General features: G+C 33.0%; 2 protein-coding genes across 4 annotated transcripts; both read left to right on the top strand.

The window, feature by feature from the left end:
* The first annotated feature begins 546 nt into the window (after positions 1-546).
* Positions 547-4,835, top strand: LOC105127485 (metal tolerance protein 11-like). The gene is made up of 6 exons (XM_011028805.1): positions 547-862; positions 1,831-1,940; positions 2,022-2,267; positions 2,495-2,575; positions 2,722-2,955; positions 4,090-4,835. Exons 1-6 carry the CDS (start codon positions 697-699, stop codon positions 4,435-4,437), a joined length of 1,185 nt encoding a protein of 394 aa, XP_011027107.1. The 5' UTR covers positions 547-696; the 3' UTR covers positions 4,438-4,835.
* A 5,389-nt stretch (positions 4,836-10,224) lies between these two features.
* On the top strand, positions 10,225-18,791 carry LOC105127484 (sulfate transporter 4.1, chloroplastic-like). Of its 3 annotated transcripts, none has more exons than XM_011028802.1 (17): positions 10,225-10,689; positions 11,951-11,999; positions 12,431-12,629; positions 12,781-12,949; positions 13,419-13,484; positions 13,571-13,678; positions 14,618-14,725; positions 14,817-14,882; positions 15,149-15,209; positions 15,336-15,463; positions 15,766-15,807; positions 16,521-16,637; positions 16,973-17,024; positions 17,415-17,553; positions 17,638-17,726; positions 18,089-18,165; positions 18,267-18,791. In XM_011028802.1, exons 1-17 carry the CDS (start codon positions 10,366-10,368, stop codon positions 18,582-18,584), a joined length of 2,112 nt encoding a protein of 703 aa, XP_011027104.1. In that variant the 5' UTR covers positions 10,225-10,365; the 3' UTR covers positions 18,585-18,791. The 3 variants fall into 3 exon arrangements, with proteins under 3 accessions (XP_011027104.1, XP_011027105.1, XP_011027106.1); XM_011028804.1 differs by having other exon boundaries at positions 10,640-10,689; positions 12,427-12,629; XM_011028803.1 differs by lacking the exons at positions 14,618-14,725; positions 14,817-14,882.
* Positions 18,792-18,863: the final 72 nt, after the last annotated feature.

Below are 18,863 nucleotides of genomic sequence, written 5' to 3'. Positions count from 1 at the left end.
CAGCCATCCGCCATCTCGTATATTTCAATGCGGTCCCCAACCCTTCATAAATCCCAACAGCATCGCGTATCACAGTTGATGCAAGGTAGGATCTCCACTAGCGTCGCCATAACTATCTGCCTTATCTCTCATTTATTCCAAAATATTCCTGATAAATACAATTATTATTTCAAAAATCATTAATTTTTTTAAAACTAATTCATTAAATAAAAATAGAAGTTTTAGAAACCACACAAAACATGTAATATAATTTTATTTTCTAGACACATTCATCGCAAACACTTTCCCTTACATGGGTGGTGGATGGATATTTTAATAAATATCAAGAAAATTAGGCGGCATGCCTATAAGCGCATCTTTGACGGGAGAAATCGACGGACGTAAATCTCCGTTCTCGAATAACCTCCTTTGTTTAATGGTTGGAAAATGTTTTTATAGAATATATATATATTTTTAATATTAAAATATCAAAATAAAATTAAAAAAATAAAAAAATTATTTTGATAAAAATTATTTTTAAAAAAATCTCCTTCATCATCACCCAATAAATCTTCCATCTTCACGGGTCGCCATATTTTCACATTCCAAAAATGCTCTCGCCACCCGCACTGTTTTTTCCACCACACACCACTACTTAAGAGATCGCACACGTTACCCAAGTTACATATCACCCTTGCTAGAAAATCAAACGGTATAATGTTGGAGCCGGTGAACAACGAGAACGAGGAGGAGCTTTCACTGCTGTCTCCGAACAGAAATGGTGACGGGTCATGGCGGTTAAACTTCAACTGTTATCAGTTATCACCAGAACACAAAGAGAAAAAACCGCCTCGTGGAATCCATGATTGCTACGGAGTTTTAGGTAATTCCAAAAAAAAAAAATGGTCAATTTTTTTGGTGATTAGTTTTATTAAAGTAATAATAAACTGTTATGCTTGTTCCTGTTTAATCTTCTTTGAAAGTGATTAACTTATTTTATTGGTTTTAAATGGTGTTATTCGGTTGGATTTTTTTTTTCTTATTTGGGCATTAAATCATTGGTTTTTTATTTTCAAGTTTGGCGTTTTATGTATCCTTTTTTTTTAATGGGTCACAAACAATTTGGTTGCTTATTTTCTGGGATGTTTTTGAATGTTTCTGTCTAATTAAGTTGGCAGTAAGTGTTTGGCCTTAGCTATGTGAATTCACCATTGAATGCAGCTGAGGTTGGTATGGAACACAAAATTTGATGGGTTGGTGTTTGTCTGGGAGGATTTTATTCATCTAACTTCAAGTATGAGGTTTTAATGGCAAACTATGACAACGACTATTTTCTTTATTTTGATTCAAAGGAGATTTGAGCCCTCTGGGGCGTTAATATACCTGAGTTAGCTTTGGTCTTGCTAATCTTGTACTTATTAATTCATTTCCCATCTTTACAAGTATGTGTGTGGGCGTGTAATTGGAGAGTTAAGAAAAAAACTAATCTGGGTTGTTTGGTATGTGTTTTTTTAATGTAAATACATGCATATTATATTCTTTTTTCCACTTCTACCTTGTTTATTACTATTAAAAAGTGATTGGATATGGTGGATTGAATTGATGAAGAACTAATCATAATTTATTGGCAAGAGTTTATTTTAGTTATCCTTGCTTCTATACCAACCTTGTTTAAATCTGTAGGTAGATGCGGGCTAGGTTGATAATTTCATGAACTAGAGTCAATGATTTCAAAAAGCTTTGGCAAAGCCCTTCCTTTCATGATAAGTAGTTGTGCTCTGGATAATGGTATATTGCATGAGACAGAGAATGGATGAGTCATGTCTTGGTTATTTCGCTTGATGGCTTTAGGTCCTGAAGATGATGTAGCTGAGTTCTATCAGCAGCAGGTGGAGATGCTCAAGGGCTTTAATGAAATGGATGCTTTGGCAGAGCGTGGATTTATTCCTGGAATGTCACAGGTTTGTGTTGGCTTTGTTCCCTTTGGTTCAGGGCGTGACTGATGGTTTAAGCTGAAATTGCTGCTTCTACTGTTGTTGCAGGAAGAGAAGGAAAATTTGGCTAGAAGTGAGACCTTTGCGATTAGAATATCAAATTTTGCAAACATGGTTCTTTTTGCTGCCAAGGTTTATGCATCTGTCAGAAGTGGTTCATTAGCCATCATTGCATCCACGTTGGATTCTCTTCTTGATCTTCTGTCTGGCTTTATCCTGTGGTTTACTGCATTCTCTATGCAAACACCAAACCCTTATCAGTACCCCATTGGAAAGAAACGCATGCAGCCATTGGTCAGTCCTCTATCAACAATGCTCATGATTTCGGGTTGGATTTCCTAATACGAATGCTATAAACTATATCGTGATCTTGATGCTGTTTTGTTGCTAAATTTTTCCTGTTTTTCAGTTTTATTATTGCTATGTGTCTGAATAATAGTGGGCATATTTATCTGTTCTGTGTGTTAATATGAAAAAAAGTGCGTGATGAAATAATAAATTTCTCTAACTTCCATATTCAGGGAATTCTTGTTTTCGCCTCTGTCATGGCAACTTTAGGATTGCAGATTATATTGGAATCAGTACGCACATTGCACTCGGATGTAAGTAGAATTCATTGAAATTTACAATTTCTGAATGTTTTCAGTTAATGAGCACCACACTGTCATTGGGAAGGTAGGAACTACTGGGTGTGCTTCTAAGGATTATGCATGATCATATCTCTCATTTCTTCTACTGATCCTCCCAGGAGAATGACTTTAATCTGAGCAAGGAGCAAGAGCGCTGGGTTGTGGGCATTATGCTATCAGTGACCTTGGTTAAACTTGTGCTGATGGTTTACTGTCGCTCGTTTACTAATGAGATCGTCAAAGCTTATGCCCAGGATCACTTTTTTGATGTTATTACTAATATCATAGGCCTAATTGCTGCACTTATGGCTAATTATATGGAAGAATGGATGGATCCTGTTGGTGCAATAATTGTAAGTGATGTCTCACTTTCTCTCTCACCTACCTGTTGTTTCTAATATCATCGGGGTAGCTCAATTCTATTTGAATTCACCATTATTATCTTATATAATGGAGCTACAAGTAAGAACTTACAATAGGGTTGTCTAGAATGTTAAACCCGTCTAAACATGGTCATTCCGGTGCTTGCATTGCAATCTGAGTTTTGATTCTTTGGCAAATGCACCTGAATCTATCACTTCAATTTAGCTATTTATTGCATCTTGAGATATTCAATTTTTATAAGATGCCATTTGGTAATGTGGCTGCGGGTGAGGTTCACCCGCAGCCACAGATATTACCGTTTGGTTAAAGAAAAATTGCAGGTTGGTGCTGGTAGGACCCATAAAAAATTCAGCACATTTTGCTGCTTCTTGTGGGGGAGGAACCCCTAAACAGTGGAGCATGGCTCCACTGTTCAGTGAACAGTGGACCATACTCCATTGTCGCACTGTTTATTCACGTAAATAGTACGAGTGAATTTAATTCACTTGCACTATTCACGTTGTGCTATTCATGTACTATTCATGTGAATAATTTTTTTTCCTTTTGAAAAATCAATGCAGTGAATTTTAATTCATTCACACTGTTTACAAGAACAATTTTTTTTTTTTTTAAATCAGTATAGTTAATTGATTTCACTCGCACTGTTCACGTGAACGGTTTTTAAAAAAAGTTAATTTAAGGTAAATTAAATTTACTCGTCCTGTAATCTTAATTTTATTCCTGATAATATTTTTTTAAATTATTTTATAACCTTAATTTCAAAAGCATTCCTAGCCAAACGCATTAAACTATTTTTTATTTAACCTCAATTTCAACTATTATTTTAACTAAACATATATTTTTCCAAACCAACCTTAACTAAAAGTATTTTTTATAAAACAACTTTTTTCAAACCGAAACAGCTACCGCAACTCACCTTCTTTGGACTTCTTAGGCAACAGGGCATGCAAACAGACTGCATCAAGATTTAGAGTTCATAGATGCGGATTTGAATCTTTCAATTTGCTAGTCTTGTATTCAAGATCAATTTATTGTTACGATAACCTATTTCTTAACTTGCTCCAGCTGCTTGTGCTTAATAAATGTGTTTGATGTTGGCACAGCTGGCCTTGTACACCATTCGCACATGGTCAATGACAGTGTTGGAGAACGTGAATTCTCTAGTTGGGAAATCCGCTACACCAGATTATCTACAAAAACTCACATACCTTTGCTGGAACCATCACAAGGCCATTAGACACATTGACACGGTTCGGGCTTACACCTTTGGGTCTCACTACTTTGTCGAGGTTGACATAGTCCTGCCTTCGAGCATGCCCTTGCAGGAGGCTCATGACATTGGAGAATCTTTGCAAGAGAAGCTCGAATTACTCCCAGAGATTGAGCGTGCCTTTGTCCACCTTGATTATGAATACACCCACAAGCCTGAGCACGCACAGTCACACTCATAGTGGCAAGTGAATATGGTCTCTTCATTACCATGTTGTGGTCTGTATTTTGCGTCACCTTCTAACATGATCCACCGTGTGTATCCATGCAAGCTAATCCATTTGGAGGAAAGTGAATGCTGACAGAGTTGTATGCAGGATGATTGGTAAATTAGTAGTATATTCCACGGCCCCAAGGGTTTTCAAATTGGGAAAACTTGGAAGCTCTTAAATTTGGGAGAATATAGACAAATCTATTACTGCTGTTTAGTGCCAGATTCTCCATTTGAGAATCAAAGATTTGTATGATATATCCAGTCGGCCTACTTTATCAATGTGCTGATCTTTTTTTTTAGATTAATGTGGGTGTCCGGGGACGAGTTACCTGAAACTATGAAAAATGAGGTTCTCCTATTAGCCAAGTGTGGAGCTTTGAAATTGCTATTTATTAATCTGTCACCAGTTGTGGTTCTCTTGCACAAAGTATTTCCGTGGATGCTTCTTTAGTCTTGTCAGCCCAGAGTGGCAAAATGGATTCCTTATAAAAGATGGTGGCTCCCGGCTTGTCGACTGTGAATTCCTTTCTTAATCTATAAGCGGTCCACTAAATATTCTTTGTTTCTGTATATCATGGGCTACTTGTAGATTTGATTTGTGTTAATTCTTTGTTCCTTTGACATGGTATCGTTGCTGCATGATCAAAAGTGGTAAGCCCGTCTATTATCCTCGTATCTTATTTTTTGATTTTAAGAACGAGTGGTTGCTTTTTCCCGTTTGTGATTGGTTTTGTAGAGGCAAAATGTTTTTTTTTTTAAATAATATATTTTTTGGAAAGTTTTAATGTATTGATTTTAAAAAATAAAAAATTTATTTTAATATATTTATAAATAAAAAACAATTTAAAAAACAAAACAAGCTATTATTCTTACAACCCAACGTGGCTGTTGATAGTTACTGGTTAGTATGTCTCATTTTCTCACTTATCGAATCTGTTAATGTCTCATTACTTCGCTTGCCCGAACAATCATTTAGCTAATGTAAGATTATTATATATATTAGGATACTAGGATATGTTTTATATATATATATATTTTAAACAGATAGAGATCAAATTTATTTTATGTGGTTCCATATTGTTTTTCCAACCAAACACAATTTATTTTACTTCGTTTGCATCTACTTTTTTTAGTTTAGAACATTAACTGGGCATAACTCCTTTACTAAACAGAGTTTAATGATCGATCAGCGAGCATGGTTTATTGAATAGAATTCTATGACGGGTACACGACTTTGATTGCAGTGATTAGGGGGTGGAGACGATGGGTTAAAGCTTGAAAACAAAGAGGCAGTGGATTTTGCTAAGCTCCAGTGTGTTTAAATTAGCATATTAAAATGATACCAAAATTTAAATTCAAAAAAATTAAAATCATGATTAAGCTGCAATGCTACTCGGGAACTAAACCAGCTCTTGAAGAATTTGTTAATGGATGGTTGACCCGCATCGTTCGACACTTGAACTTTTGTCGGGTCAACTCCATGGCCCATTAATTTGTTATATGTTTAATGGGCCACGGAACGACAATGGTTTTTGGACATCTCTAGTGGTTAATAAGATCAAATATTGAAGTTGTAGGGATAAATTTATAGCACATAAAATCAAAATAAATGGTGAAATGATACAGAAATTAACTTTAATTAAAATGGATCTGTTTTATTGTGTATTGCATAATATACAATGCAGTTTATAGTAAAATACTGAATTTTTTTATATTGTTTCATTGTAGATTGTACAATATAATTTATAATGAAAAAATAGGTGTTAATGTTAAATTTAGTTTATAGCGCTAATGTTAATTCTTTTTATATACAATGCTAGGTTTTTTCTTTGTTTTTTTAGTGAATATTTTTTTATTTAATTTATTTTTTTAATATTAAATTTTTTTCTATTTGGTTGTCAAACTTTTATGATATGGATTTTGGATTTAATGAGTTAATTAGGATTTTTATATTGTTTTTATTTTTAACTAATTTTTTAATTTAGTTTGTTAATGTTAAATTTTTTTATATTTAGTTACCAAACTTTCATGACACAGATCTTGGGTTTAATGAGTTAATCCAACTAATTTTTTGTTAACTTATAAATTTTTTTCTATTAAATTATCAAATTTTCATGACACGGATCTCAAATTCGATGAGATAGCCTAATTTGATGGATTAACCCAGTTAATTCATTTTTTTTCTTCTCCATTAGTTTTTTTCTTTCTGCATATTTTTTTCTTTTTAATTAATTTTTTTGTTTAATTTAGTTTATCAATATTAATTTTTTATTTAGTTATCATACTCTCATGACATGAATTTTAGATTTGACGGGTTAACCTAATTTGGTTAGTTAACTCAATTAATTTATTTTTTTGTTAGTTTTTTCTTTAAATTTCATCTTTTAATATTGTAATTAACTATAACTAGAAGGTATCAATATTTTATTGTGGATTGCACAATAGAATCCACAGTAAAAAAACTAATGTTTTTGGTTTTTTTTCTTTGTTTTTTTAATTTTTTTTTAATTTGGTTAGTATTAAGTTTTTTTTATTTAGTTATCAAATTCTAATGATACGAATTCTAGATTTGACCAGTTAATTTAATTTTTTTTTCGTGGATTTTTTCTACATATAGGTTTTTTAATAAACATTTTTTTGTTTATTTAGTTCATTAATATTATTTTTTTCCAATTTATTTATTACACTCTTATAACACGATTCTTGTATTTGACAGGCTAACCTAATTAATTCATTTTTTTCTTTCTTCATTAGTTTTTTTATTTCAATTTCTTCATTATAGATTGCACTAAGCAACTTCATAGTGAAAGGTAGGTAACTTTTAGTAATAGGTTTTTGTTTTTTTCTTTGAATTTATCTTTTTTTTGTATTTGATTTAGTTTGTTGATATTAATTTTTTTATTTAGTTATCACACTCTCATTACACAAATTCCAAATTTGATGGCTTAACCTAGTTTATCAGGTTAATCTAGTTAATTTAGCTTTTTTTTTAATTAGTTTTTTCTTCTAATATTATCTTTTAATATCAATTTGATTGATAATTAAACTTAAAGATTTATTTTATTTTTTTTTATTAAATTATCACAATCTCGTGAGAGGATTTTATTGTATCACCCCTCACAAAAGCACTATTAATTGGAATAGTGCCTTATTTTTTTTAATTAATTTTATTTTTTATTTTTTTATCTAGTTATTATACTTTTATGACACAATTTTGTAACCATATCTACATTTAAGACTTTTGAGTTTGATGTTGCAGCCAGACCTAAGGCTTTTAGGTGTGGCGCTGCAGCAAGATCTACTTAAACTTGAGTAGTGCAAGTTTAATATTATTATTTATATTATAAATATTATTATTTATATTATAATAATGCTAATATAATAATTAATAAATTTGAAAAAAATATTATGAGTTATAGAATTTTTTTTGCCCTTTTCTTTTTAATCAATCTTTTTTTTTGTCTAATTTAGTTTATTAATATTAATTATTTTTTCTATTTAGTTATTATACTTTCATGACATGGATCCCAAGTTTAACTGGTTAACTTGATTTGACGGGTTAAACCAATTAATTTAGATTTTTTTTAAATATTTTTTTCTTTAAATTTCATCTTTTAATATCGATTTGATTAGAAATTAAAATTCATGGTTTGTTTTGTTTACTGTTTATTAGATTAATGTGATCTCATTAAGAGATTTTATTGTACCTTTCGTTGCAAAGCACTATTCATTTGAATAATGCTTTGATTTATTTTTTTAGTTGATTTTTTTATTTCATTATTTGATTTGAATTTTTTTTTTTAATCATCGCACTTTTATGACATGACCTTGCAGTCAAATCTTTATCAAATGTTGTAACCAAACCACTAAAACTCGAGTCATGTAAGTTTAATATTATTATTAATATTATTAATATTTCTTTTAGATTAGACGCTGTAGATAAATTCAATGCTCTTAAATATAGTTTTGTAGAAAGATCTAATACTCTTAGATTTTAATTTTTTTGATATTTTTTATACAAAAAAAATTAAACTATAACATGACATGGGTCATGTTTGCGGTTTAAACTATTGATGATCACATAATAAACAAACCCAATTATTAACCAAATTAAGCTTCCAGTTGTATTAAAGTAGTAGCTCACAACTAGTAATTTTTTAATATAAAATAACATATTTTTTTAACGATGCTACCTTGTTTAGTTTTGTATTTTAAAAATATTTTTGAAAAAAAATATTTTTTTTATTTTTTATTTGCTTCAACTTAATATTTTTTTAGTATTTTCAAATTATTTTAATAAATTATTGTTAAAAATAATTTTTTAAAAATAAACAATATTATTTTAATATATTTTTAAATAAAAATATTTTAAGAATCAACCATGATTATTTACTTCATCCCTGTATACTCTGTCACATGGTGTTTGTGGAATAAAAAATTAGCTTTCAATGTCCTCAGAGATGCACCGCAAATACTGCCCCCAGTAATTCTGTTCTCTTTCCTTTTCACTGTATCCTCATCACCTGGAAACCAGGAACAGAAAGATCGAAGACCTTTAGCACTGTTTTCCCATTCAATTCTATGGTAAATTTCAATCTAGTGGTATTGGTGTGGAAGCAAGCTAACCGGAATCAGGGATTCTGGGGTGATGATTTGTCATTGGTTTTATTTTTATATTTTATGTTTTTTATTTTTTACTTTAAATTAATATTTTTAAAATAATTTTAGATATTTTGTTGTATCAATGCTAAAAATAATTTTAAAACATAAAAAAATTATTTTAAAATATTTATAAATAAAAAAATACTTTAAAAATTAATTATTATTATAAATAATATAAATAAACCAGTGCATACAAAGAAGGGAAAACTAGTTGAAAGCAAAATAAAAATAAGGAGAGAGAAAGTAGCTGGTTGGGTTTTGGCAAAACTATATTTAGAAATATAATTGTTTTTTTTATAAATATTTTTTATTTAAAAATATATTAAAAAAATATATATTTTTAAATATTTTTAATATTAACTTATTAAAATATCTAAAAATATTAATTTAAAATAAAAAATAAAAAATTATAATTTTTCTAAAAATATTTTTAAAACATAAAGAAAACAAAACTGATGAAGTCAGTCTGTTGATGTACGTCAAGATTTTTTATTTCTATGTTATTTTATTATTTATTGTAGGTGGCTGCCTAAACGGCAGCATGATTGCGTATACAAAACTGATTCGTCATGCTTCTCTCCTCTATGAACCTTCCCCATATCACGTCCCTGTACACCGATGAATCTCCTCTGTCTATAGCGGCTAAATTCTCAGCCCATTGTCTCACCACCAATTAAAGAAATAAGCAGCCAGAGCCATCTCGATCCGTGACCGCAAATTGCAAAGCTGCCTTGTTTACGTAAACCCAGCCCGTTTTAATTATCAAATGCAGATTGTTTATCTGTTCTTTAATTTATTTCTCACTTGAAAAATATATTAAGTTATTTTCTTAATTCAAAATATTTTTTAAAAAATCTATTGAACACAAATTATTGTCATGCAATGTGAAGTTTTCCAAATGCTAATAGTGACGATGCCTTCCTCCTAATTTTGTTACATTTAATTTGATTTATTATAACTTTGTCATTTATCTATTTACAAACCTTACAAAAAGTTCATTTGGATTTTTCTTTAAATATATTAAAATAATATTGTTTTTTAAAATTTATTTTTAATACCTATCTTTCAACTGCAAAAACAAACAAACGGCGATAGATTAAACCACGTTTTTCTTCTCTTCTTTACTGCGGGAGCAGATATAGAATCACGGCTACCCCTCCGCGCCACAACCTGAAAAACCAGGGACCTGCCTGCTCCCTCCTCATTTGTATTATCTGAGGCACCACCGGTGCGCATGGAGATAACCTACGCCTCTTCAAGCCATCGTGATCTTCCAACAATCTCTGCCTCCTCCTCCTCCTCACTCGGATCCTCCATGCCGAACCGACCTGTTAAAACCATTCCTCTTCAACACCCAAACACGACGTCCTCCTCCTCCGCTCCCTTGGCTCAGGCCATGTTTTCGAGATGGACCGCCAAAATAAAACGAACCACTCCTTCTCAATGGATCGACACCTTTCTTCCTTGTTACCGTTGGATTAGAACTTATAAATGGCGCGAGTATTTGCAGCCTGATCTCATGGCCGGTCTCACCGTCGGTATCATGCTCGTCCCCCAGGTAATTCTACCCCCTCTCTGACGAACAAAAACCGTTACGTAATTGAATATTATGATCTTCAATCTTCTTTTGTTAGCTAATAATAACTCTTGCATTTTTAGTGTTTGGCTTTGAAGGAAAATGAAAGAAAAGAGAGGAAAATCTGCGAGTCTACAGTCTCTCAAAGCTGACTGACTCAAACTCAGCTTATTTTGATTTCCTTTCCTTTCTTTTTAATCATCGTTTACTGAGATGTTGGTAACTTTAAAATCGTGCTTTATTTATCTTTTTAATTTTCTTGTACTTTCTAAGTAACCAAACAGAGTTTTACAGTTGTCAACTATTACACGTCGTGCATGACTCTGCGTTCTTTGATTATGGTTGTTGTGGAGCCATTCACTCGACTGAGATTGATTGGATTGCAACCTTTTTTAAGCTATCTTACTGAAAATCCCCCCCCGCAAATCACTCCCCGAAAAATCTACACCGTTGGATTTAGGATCCACCAGTGTGACCCACTCATTCAATGGATGAGATTTTCCTGGAAATGATTTCGGGAAGAATTCTTCAGTTAAATCATCATCACTCCTTGTCAAATAATTAACTGTTTTGACGATTTTGATATATATATATATATTTTTTCCTCTAAGTCTCAATCACTGCTTTTTAACTGCTCTCGATTTTACATTTCTATGGTTGGTTTATTAAGAAAAATGCGCTCTAATGAATCAGATTTGGAATAAACAGCGTTTTACAGATGTGTTGAGCTTTGTCAATGGTTAAACGTAATGCATGTATCTGCTTTCTTTAATTTTGTCATGGTTTTGATTACAATCATTCTACCAGAAAAAGAAAAACGAAGATGGATTAGATTGTGAGATTTTCAAGTGGTTTGGATAATTTTGATATGTTTCTGTTCTCATAAATCTCAGTGATTGCTCTTTTACTGTTTTACACTGTACAAGGGACCAATCAGATTTCTTTTTTTTTTTATCCGAATAAATTGATGATAGGATTTCCTGTTTTTGATTAGGTTATGTTTGGTTGCTTGGAAATGATCTCTTGAATGTGAAATTTCAATTTGTCTGCAACCAAACACATTTTTTTTTTTATTATTCTGCTCTGGTTTTACTTTTCTGTGGAGTCTGATGTTGGCACCCTAAACGTAATATTTTTTTCTTAGTGCTAGCATTTCTAATTATTTAGTGTGATTTTGTGACTACAGAAGTCATTTTATGTACATGAGTTGGATTATTGATTTTTGGTTGCTGTAAATGAACAGGCAATGTCATACGCAAAATTAGCAGGACTGCATCCAATTTATGGACTCTGTAAGTTACCATAAGATCATATTTGTTGTAAATCTTACTTTAGATAATATTTGTGTTGAAATATTGTCATGAATGTTTAGTGGCAGGATTCAGAAATTCCCTTTAATAGTATAATTCTTGTAGTGCTTGCCAGAACAATACCGTGGCAGAGTTCTAAGGTATAAAAACATGATAAATAATTAATTAAAATTTATTTTGATTATTTTAGCCTTAGGTTTAGGAGAGTCAGCACCTTACAGATGAAATTTGATCTAATCATGACAGCATCTATCATCTTTTGAACTGATATCACTATTTGATTATATATATTTATAGATGTGTATATATATATATCGTGCTTTGATGTATTGTTTTTCTGCTCTTCACTTCACTACACTCTACCATCATATCCTTTTTAACTCTAGAATGGCTCTGTTGGTTTTGCAAGGTAGATACTGGTTTTATACCAATTTTTGTGTATGCCATATTTGGGTCATCTCGACAACTTGCAATTGGTCCAGTGGCATTGGTTTCTCTGCTAGTGTCTAATGTTTTGGGTGGAATGGATTTATCTGACGAGTTATATACAGAACTTGCGATTTTATTAGCATTTATGGTTGGGATAATGGAATGTATAATGGCATTTTTGAGGTACCACACTCACCGTATATAGTTAAAAAATGCTCTTGCTTTTTTCGTTCATGATGTTATATGCAGCTGTCCTTATCTGAAGTTATTTTATGATTTTATCGGCTTATATTGTTATCATAGTGACTGATGCATATATTCCTCTTCGCTGTAGGCTTGGATGGCTTATCCGCTTCATCAGCCACTCAGTGATTTCTGGCTTCACAACTGCCTCAGCCATTGTCATTGCACTATCCCAAGCAAAGTATTTCTTGGGGTATGATGTTGTACGAAGTAGCAAGATTGTGCCATTGATTAAAAGCATAATATCTGGAGCGCATAAGGTAGGTTTATTCAAGAGGAGAGAGAATTGATTGCAATCCGTTAATTGTGGCTTGTTAAGAGAACAATCGTACATATTTTGGGGTCATGAAGAGCTTATCTATGAAGGCTTCTGGCCTGATGATTAAATTGTGTGACATGGATGATGGTAATTGTTTGCATGTAGTCATAACGGTATGCTCCTGAACTTCATTTGCTGGAATTTCTGGCTACCACCACTCTTCAATCACTGATTTTATGGTTATTTGGTGGCTGATAACTATAACTTCATGTGATGAGATTTTTAAATACTTGAATTTATGCCCTTGAACATTCTTTATCATTTATTTTGGTCCTTTTATTTACTGTAGTTTGTGAATCAACTACCAGTGATTATTTAAATTCTACTCTAATCTTCCTTTTTACCCTATCATGTCAATCACCACTCATCGATACCTTTCTTTAACCACAGGTGATGTTTTTCTTTTGTAGTTCTCCTGGCCTCCTTTTGTGATGGGATCTTGCATCCTTGCAGTACTCTTGGTCATGAAGCATTTGGTATGAAATCACTTCAGATTTTTGTGGTAGTGGTAAGAAGTGTCTTTTCATAGATCTCTGTTATGACTTTGATTTTTTATGTCAAGGGAAAATCAAGGAAGCAGTTCAGGTTCCTACGACCAGCAGGTCCACTTACAGCGGTCGTTTTGGGTACCGTGTTTGTGAAAATATTTCATCCATCCTCAATTTCTTTGGTGAGAACGACATATAGTGAAACACCGTAAAACAATTTGTTTCATATATAGGAATAAATCCATTGATCCGGTTGAGATGAGGCAACTCGTTTGCTTAGAACTCTTTCTAAAGTCCATGCACTTTTCTAAGAAGTGCTTGTTTATGCTGCTCTGTTTTTTTTTCATTCATCTTATGAACATTTTGTTGTTTGGTGGCCAACATTTTGCATTGTGAGAACAATTAATTTTATGTGTTTTATGTGATGTCTTACCCAAATTTCATTACATAATCACAAAATGTAGGAAAAGAAACATCTCGGCTTTGGCTTTGGAACTCTACTTGCGTGTCTGGACCTTGATTGATTCAAATGTGCAGAGGCATTTGCTTGCTACCAATCTTAGCTACATGCCCAATTTGATCTATGCTTTTACTTGACTCTCCTGAACCTTATTCCATGGCCCACATTGAAATCCTGTTATTTTTTTTTTCAAATATGTCATTTACCAGCATAATATCTGTTTAATCACTCCAACCATGAATAACCGTTACAGATTTAGGATACTTGCTATCCCAATGTTTTTTGAATTTTCACTGCTATGAGAATCTAAATGAGCGAACATTCCATGTGTCCTACCTATTCTCTATTTAAATAACTAAGGGCCTAATTTTGCATGTAATATTAGTTTTGCACTTCTGGTAGGATGTAATACAATGTAGAGGAATGCAAAAATGGAGAAGTTGGTTTTCCTGCTTCATAAAGTCATACCTGTCCCGTCACAGAGTTTACACTATTATTGATCTTGGCGAATAAAACTTTGGATTTCATATAAACTTTCATGGTTACATGTTTTATTGATTAATGTTTTCTTTCAACTGTTTCCTTTTTTGGTGAATATCTTCCATTTTCAATTTTGAAAAATCATACCACAGCTGACAGAGATTAAAAAAATGGTCTTTAGGTAGGAGACATACCCCAGGGACTCCCAAGCTTCTCTATTCCAAAAAAATTTGAGTATGCGAAGTCTTTAATCCCAACAGCAATGCTTATTACTGGGGTAGCCATATTGGTAAGAGAAGTTCTTAGGATCATCTGCTCACAATATTGCTCTCTAAATTGGATTTGTTCGGTGTCCAATCAAATTAATCTTTGAAATTTAGGAATCTGTTGGGATCGCTAAAGCTTTGGCAGCAAAAAATGGGTATGAGTTGGATTCAAGTCAAGAGGTATGTTCTTGAAAAGGAAGGTGCCAGTGCCTAATGATGTAGCATCTTGTTTTTAAGGATGAATGTAGCATGCTAGATGCCTCTGATCTCATCATAAATATAGGATAATCATGCCTGTTACCAATTTATATTTGAGCTATTTGATTTCCTTCTTGGCTGTGCAAACAAATAAGAGGACCCATCCAAAATTATTTACTGGTTCTCTATTCATGGTCTACAATCTAGTGTAACAAAATGAAATTTTGACTTCATCTATCCTTCAACAGTTGTTCGGTCTTGGTTTGGCCAATATCTTGGGCTCGTTCTTTTCAGCATACCCTTCAACAGGTGGGATTTAATAAAAGCTCCAAATTTAACCATGGATTTTGACCTGGATAATATATTTTATCCTTCACTCTGTTTAACTCTGGAATTTGCAATAAAATGATAAGCTTCTTTTTTTCTAATATGCAGGTTCCTTTTCTAGGTCAGCTGTAAATAATGACAGTGGGGCCAAAACTGGCTTAGCTGGAATTGTAGCTGGAACTATTATGGGCTGTTCTCTTCTATTCTTGACTCCGTTATTCGAATACATACCACAGGTTTATTTCTATGGCCCAGCTGTTGCCTCTGTTTTGCAATATAAAGGTTGTGAAGAACTGTAGAGAAAGAGGTTGCTTGTACGGTGTTCTGTCATGTCTATCAATAAATTCTGATTTGAAGTGCTTTGCAATATATGATGCAATTCAAGTTGTAGAGAGAGTATTGAGATATGTGATGCTACCAAGCAAATCACTGTTCAATGCTTTTATGTCTACTGTATCATAATCCATGTTGATTGAGGAGCCTAAATATTCTCTCTCAAGATGCTAATGGAGGATTTTGTGTTTTCTACTCTTTGCAGTGTGGTCTAGCTGCAATAGTGATCTCTGCTGTGATGGGCCTGGTAAGCATGCTAAAATTACAAGCTGAGGAGTTGACTGCAGATTCTGTTTCACATCAATGCTTTCCAAGTTTGTTATCTATATACCAGCGTACATGAGCTGAATATCTTACATAAAGAACTGCCCCCTCAAAAAATATAATATATGGGTATTGTATGACTATTAAATTAACTTGCTGGTCTTTCGTTTCTATGACATGACTATCTGCCTATTCACAATTCAGATTTTGCATCACATGTGAAATTGAAGTTTTGGAGACTTCTTGTGTTTTCCTATTTAACAGCATGCAAACATTGTTTCTAAAAGGTTAAGATACTTATTTCTCAAAGAAAAAATAAAAAAAACAACCACGGAGAATTTCTACTATGATTGCATGTTTTTCAAGTATTTGTGGCTCTAAATCTACTTTGTACCTTTTTGGTCCGTGAAAGCAAGATGTGTAACAATGCATTCAAGCATTGATACGAAGCCTTGAAAGACTGCAACTGATTCCTGAACATCTTAATACATCTGTTTGTATTGGCTTTCCAAGCAAGGTCATGTATGATGACGGGTAGAAGTTGACCAAATGAATGATATAAGAGCACAAGTCATATTATTGGTAGTGGTTGCTCCTTTGTTATCCAAAGGCGAATTGTGCTGATCACTGCCTTGTTCGGATTGTGGCTTAAACTTTATTATATATTAAATTTTTTGTCCGGGTGTCTCTTTTCAGGTGGATTATGATGAGGCTATCTTCTTATGGCATATAGATAAGAAAGACTTTGTTCTTTGGATCATTACCAGTGCTACAACATTGTTCCTTGGCATTGAGATTGGTGTCCTTGTTGGGGTGAGTATTTAAAGAAGTTATGTTAAACATGAAGGGATTTGGATAGTAACATATAAGATTTATGCACCACTTATCTGAAGTCCACAAATGATCCATGTCAACTGCCTTCTCAGCTTGTTTATAAGATACTGAACCAATCAACCTTTTTTTTCGCTGTTCTAGTGCAAAAGTTTGACATGATAATCTTGCTAAGTCCTTTTAGGTCCTCAGTTTGACATAACTTCATACAAATGGTTGACAATCCATGGTTGTATAAATTGTGCGCCTGATGCATGAACGCTACTGGCTTGCTGGAAGAAGCATTTTTTTACTCAAAATTGGTTTTGAAACTGCAGGTTGGAGTATCACTTGCTTTTGTCATCCACGAATCAGCAAATCCACACATTGGTTAGTGGGACTTGTTGCATCTTAGTATTTATGCATGTCAATAATAGGTTTAATCATTCTCTGAATCCCAGTTGATCTCTGTAATCTGCTCTATGCATAATCATTATTATGATCTTTGTCAATTGCTTTAGTATCTCAGCTATGGCAATGATGATTATCTACATCTTCCTTGTGGCTGTATTTGATTTCTTTCTTCCGGTTTGAACTTCTAAAAGATCAGATCTTCCAAATATCTCTTTTTATCGTGATAAAATGATCAATTTTTGCGGGGTTTGTTAACTGGAAATAAAGTTTGCAAGCTTCAAATCAGTCATTATATTGGTGCTTATCGTAGATATGCTTATAGTTTAAAGTACATATTTAATAAGTATAATTTGGTGTACGCTACAGCTGTCCCGGGACGTCTTCCAGGAACCACTGTTTACAGAAATATCCAACAGTATCCAGAAGCATATACTTACAATGGAATTGTGATTGTTCGCGTTGATGCACCTATCTATTTTGCTAATATAAGTTTCATAAAGGACAGGTGAAATTTTGTGTTTCCCTAAATTAATTCAACCCAGGATTACAAGTTCTTTGGATTTTAGGTTGTTGAGATTTCCTTTGTCAGGTTACGGGAATATGAAGCTGATGTTGACAAGTCTGCCAGACATGGGCCAGAAGTCGAAAGGATTCATTTTCTGATTTTAGAGATGTCACGTAAGTATTGCTCATCCTACGCGGGTTACAAGGTCGAGATAGAACATATATGATGTATCTCCATTTTGTCGTTCTCTTATGCTTTTAATCCATGCAAAAGTTACTTTTTGCCACCAAAACTATTTGCTTTCTTTTTCATCTCAATGTATTCTCCACGCACATTCTTTTATGCTGATTCTGAATTTTTTTTCATGAAATTTTCTGCGCTGTAGTCGCTGGGTTCAGTGGCGGCTGTCAATGCCACAACATTTTTTATTCTAATTTTTCAAGAATGCTTGCCAAGTTCGCAAATGAAGCGGATGAAAATAAGGCTCATCAAACGATCTGGTTACTTATATTCCAAATATTTTATTGTTTTGTAGCCATTACATATATAGACTCCAGTGCTGTTCAAGCTTTGAAAGACTTGCACCAGGAGTACAAATCACGGGATATTGAGGTTGAGTGTCTGTTTTGGTGGAAGTTACACTTAAATACAAGCTGTTCTTTTAATACAGAGACACAAGTATGATCTCTACTTTTTATTGGGTTCTGTTGCAGATCTGTATTGCCAATCCAAACCAAGATGTTCTGCTGACCTTAACAAAAGCTGGTATCGTGGAGCTCATTGGTAAGGAGTGGTACTTTGTGAGAGTACATGATGCTGTTCAAGTTTGCCTTCAACACGTTCAGAGCTTAAACCAAACTCCTAAGAACTCAGATTCATTTGCTGAGGACAAACCAAGTTTCTTCCAGAGGTTATCGAAGCAGAGAGAAGAGGATTTATCAATTGCAGAGCTAGAGTCAGGTGATAAAAAAACCTCGGTTCCCAGGTTTACAGAGCCACACTTGGAGCCATTGTTGTCCCGAAAGTCTTGAATTTTGCTCGATTATTTTTGTGAACTCATGATGCTTATTTGTCGAGGCAGGGCGTATATAGATTATTTGTGTGTAAATAATTGATCACGAGGTTCGATTTTTTGCAAGTTTCGAGGCTTTAGTGTTGTAAAATGCAATGTAAAACATACATTGGAGGGCTTGCTTTCCTCGACGGACCAAACTCTGTATTTTATAAAATTTGTTGTTGTTGTTGTTGTTATGTTATTTTTTAAAATGTTTTTTATATAAAAATAAGAATTTTTATTTTTTAAAAATTAT

Source organism: Populus euphratica, unplaced genomic scaffold, assembly GCF_000495115.2.
Source record: "Populus euphratica unplaced genomic scaffold, PopEup_1.0 scaffold13.1, whole genome shotgun sequence".
Lineage (NCBI taxonomy): Eukaryota > Viridiplantae > Streptophyta > Magnoliopsida > Malpighiales > Salicaceae > Populus > Populus euphratica.
The sequence above is the reverse complement of the archived record's forward strand: the minus strand, read 5'-3'. Positions and strand labels throughout refer to the sequence as shown.

Excerpts from the sequence above, each read along its gene's own strand:
- LOC105127485 (XM_011028805.1), top strand. The coding sequence starts at position 697 with ATGTTGGAGCCGGTGAACAACGAGAACGAGGAGGAGCTTTCACTGCTG. Across the intron at positions 863-1,830 it reads TGATTGCTACGGAGTTTTAG|GTCCTGAAGATGATGTAGCT; the intron begins GTAATTCCAAAA and ends TGATGGCTTTAG. Across the intron at positions 2,268-2,494 it reads AGAAACGCATGCAGCCATTG|GGAATTCTTGTTTTCGCCTC; the intron begins GTCAGTCCTCTA and ends TTCCATATTCAG.
- LOC105127484 (XM_011028802.1), top strand. The coding sequence starts at position 10,366 with ATGGAGATAACCTACGCCTCTTCAAGCCATCGTGATCTTCCAACAATC. Across the intron at positions 10,690-11,950 it reads GTATCATGCTCGTCCCCCAG|GCAATGTCATACGCAAAATT; the intron begins GTAATTCTACCC and ends GTAAATGAACAG. Across the intron at positions 17,727-18,088 it reads TCTGATTTTAGAGATGTCAC|CCATTACATATATAGACTCC; the intron begins GTAAGTATTGCT and ends ATTGTTTTGTAG.